The sequence below is a fragment of the Nannochloropsis gaditana genome, assembly GCF_000240725.1.
Source record: "Nannochloropsis gaditana CCMP526 unplaced genomic scaffold scaffold419, whole genome shotgun sequence".
NCBI lineage: Eukaryota > Eustigmatophyceae > Eustigmatales > Monodopsidaceae > Microchloropsis > Microchloropsis gaditana.
Window position 1 is genome coordinate 13,602 of NW_005803534.1, and position 2,735 is coordinate 16,336.

At 57.6% G+C, this 2,735-nt stretch overlaps 1 protein-coding gene across 1 annotated transcript; it reads left to right on the top strand.

Moving 5' to 3' along the window:
• Window positions 1–1,059: 1,059 nt before the first annotated feature.
• Window positions 1,060–2,206, top strand: NGA_0409900 (uncharacterized protein). Its single transcript, XM_005854683.1, has 2 exons — window positions 1,060–1,261; window positions 1,578–2,206. Exons 1-2 carry the CDS (start codon window positions 1,075–1,077, stop codon window positions 1,751–1,753), a joined length of 363 nt encoding a protein of 120 aa, XP_005854745.1. The 5' UTR covers window positions 1,060–1,074; the 3' UTR covers window positions 1,754–2,206.
• The last annotated feature ends 529 nt before the right edge of the window (window positions 2,207–2,735 follow it).

The following is a 2,735-nucleotide window of genomic DNA, read 5'->3' on the forward strand; positions in this document are numbered from 1 at the left end:
GGGAATCTGTACGTCGATGGCTACTTGCATGGCTAATTGGGTCTTGCCCGCGCCGGGCACCCCCACCACCTCGGAGAGCTGTCCTCGAGCCAGGCCGCCCCCGAGCACGGTGTCGATCGCCCGACAGAAGGTGATGATTTTGGAGCCGACGCTCATGCCGGGGGCCCGCGTGCTTTGGTAGAGGGCGAAAGCGGAGGTGGGAAGTGGAAGAGGAGAGGAGGTGGTGGTGGTGGTGGTGGTGGTGGTGGAGGAGGAGGAGGGCCTGCCAGCAGCGCAACCTCTGTTGAGAACGTCCCGGACCCGGTCCATGTCCGCGGATGTGGGTGTAAAGTCTGCGATGGAAACGCAGAGACCAGAAATGAAGCGACACAGGCGTCAAGGAAGTCAAACGTCAGGGGAGGGATAGGCCAAGCGAGGCTCAGACCGGGGCAGATAACCGGTAAAAGCAAAGAGGCGCGGCAGACAACGCGAGAGAGCACAAGCCAACAAGCTAAGTAGGAGCCGGGAGGGAGAAGCTAACAGGGTGTGGATTCTTGGATGTTCAAAACCAAAGGTGTCGCGTACCTGGGGTGGCGAGGTCCACTGCCGTCAAAGGTGGGCAAGAGGAAGCATTTCCAGGTTCCAAGGCCTCCCGAAGTTCTCCTGCCTTGCGGTACCCTTTCCGACGCAAGACGCCTGGCAGGCCATGAAGGACAAGGAGGGGTTCGCGTGAAAAAAGAAAGAAAGAGTGAGTTGGCCTTCTGGTGGAGAGTTTACCTCCCTACCTTGCATTTCAGGCCAAGGCAGGTCGTAGGTAAAAAGTGGGCGACGCTTTCCCAAAGGCATGCCCCTAGTTTGTTGCTTTGTCGGGGAATTGAAACGTGAATGTGGCGTTCCGGTGCGTTGAAGCCGGGTAAGTTGGATCGTAAACCATCGAGGGGGGAGGGTAATCAGAAGGAAAGGAACATGCCAGCGACTTGCCAGCGATTCGACGACTGAAGAAGCCAGAACAGGAAGAGTATACATTCATCCCCCTCACACCTTGTGATGTTATCGAGGCATTTTTCCACACACGATACGCAGGGCAGCGTGAAAATGGCACAGGTGCCAGCAACGAGTCCATCACCCGATGGCCCCTCCCCCCCTTCCTCCCCTTCCTTTGTGTCCAGGCTGACCGCCTCCATCGAGGCCGCTCCCTGTTTCCGAGTCCCATTAATGTGGGGTATAGCCTGTGGCATTGCCGCAGGCCTGCATAAGTTCAGAGTCCATCGGGCCTCTCCACGTAGGTTACATTTGTCCAAGGGAAGCGACCTGGTTGCATGTGAGGGGTTGTGTGCATGGGGCGTCCCGATGTTTGCTGTCCTCAGGAGGTTGTCTTGTGTCACCCATCCCCACATTCCCTCCCCGCTTGTTTCATGCGATGACTGTGCCTGATGGCTGGTCTTGTCCTCGTGTGCCAAAAGCCATTCGACGGGCTTGGCGGGGGGCTTTTCCTCCCAAGAGAGGCCAGGGCCTGCCGGATGGGTGCCCTTGCCTTTGTTTACCGATTCTTTTTTAAAGCCGGGACTCATGGCCCCATCTGTTTTTTTTTATTACAGAGGCGGTCTTAAATGCCTGTGACTTCGCTGTCCTCGGCATGGGCATCTCTACGTCGTTGGGATGGTGGGTGTGCATGCGCCGGCAGCGAAAGGAGGAGGAGGAATTAAAGTTGATTATGGCCGCACAAGGCTTCAAGCCCATGGCTGAACTTGAGGAAAAGGCAGAAAGAAAATAACGGGTGGTCACTCCTAGCGCCTCGCTAAGTTGTGGAAAGCGCGTACACGTCGAAAGGAAAGAGAGACCGGGCCGATCCTTGTCATGAGGGAGGCCGTGGCGAAGGGAGGCTGGCTACCCGTTAAAGTGGGAGCCCACCACATCCGATCGCATTCCTCCGATGCAGGAGCGAACATCGAAAGGCTCTTCGCCCAACAGGGCTGCCACGGCGGCGCCCTATAGAACCCGACGTTGTGGACCAGACGGGCCCGTCTCTGCGGAGAAACGAGCGGATCGGATCGAGGCCATGGACAGGGAGGAAGGGCGCATGGAGCGTCGGGAGGGGAGGAGGGAAACGGCAGCTGCAGTTGGGCGAAAGTTCGAGAGAAATGGATGCGTGACTGCTGCGAACAGGTGCTTGTGTGCCGGAATGCCCGCATCTAAACACTGCACATAGGAATAAAGAGAATAGGAGTTCAATATTTTTTTTCTACATTGAAATAAATGAAAAATTACTTCTTTACACGCATGCCTGTTCAGTGGGCTTGCTCCACCTATTTGCATCTTCTATGTACCCTATCTCCCCCTCGACACACACCCTCGCCTCGAGGCGTCGCCATCCCCTCCACCCCCATCATCCCTCCTCCACTCCCATCACCCTTCCTTGTCCCTCCCCGCGGATTCCTGGTCCCCTCCCTCCCTCACTCGTTTCGCTTGCACCTCCCCTCCTACCTTCCCTCTTCATCACCATCCTCTTAAGATACATGTGCAAGTGTGCAAGACGAGCACGGACCCATTCAACCCCTGAGGAGGGCGTCCCACGGCCCCCTTCCTTCCCTCCCTCCCTCCCTCCCTCCCTCGCCCTCATAAGCCCTCCCACGAGCCCGGCAGGCGCCTCGTCGCGCCCGCCCCGGTCAATGGGGTCTCGCTCTCGTGCCAGATGGCGAAGGAGATGAATATGTAGCACGTGATGAGGAGGGAGCCGTGGATCCAGTTGCTGCTCC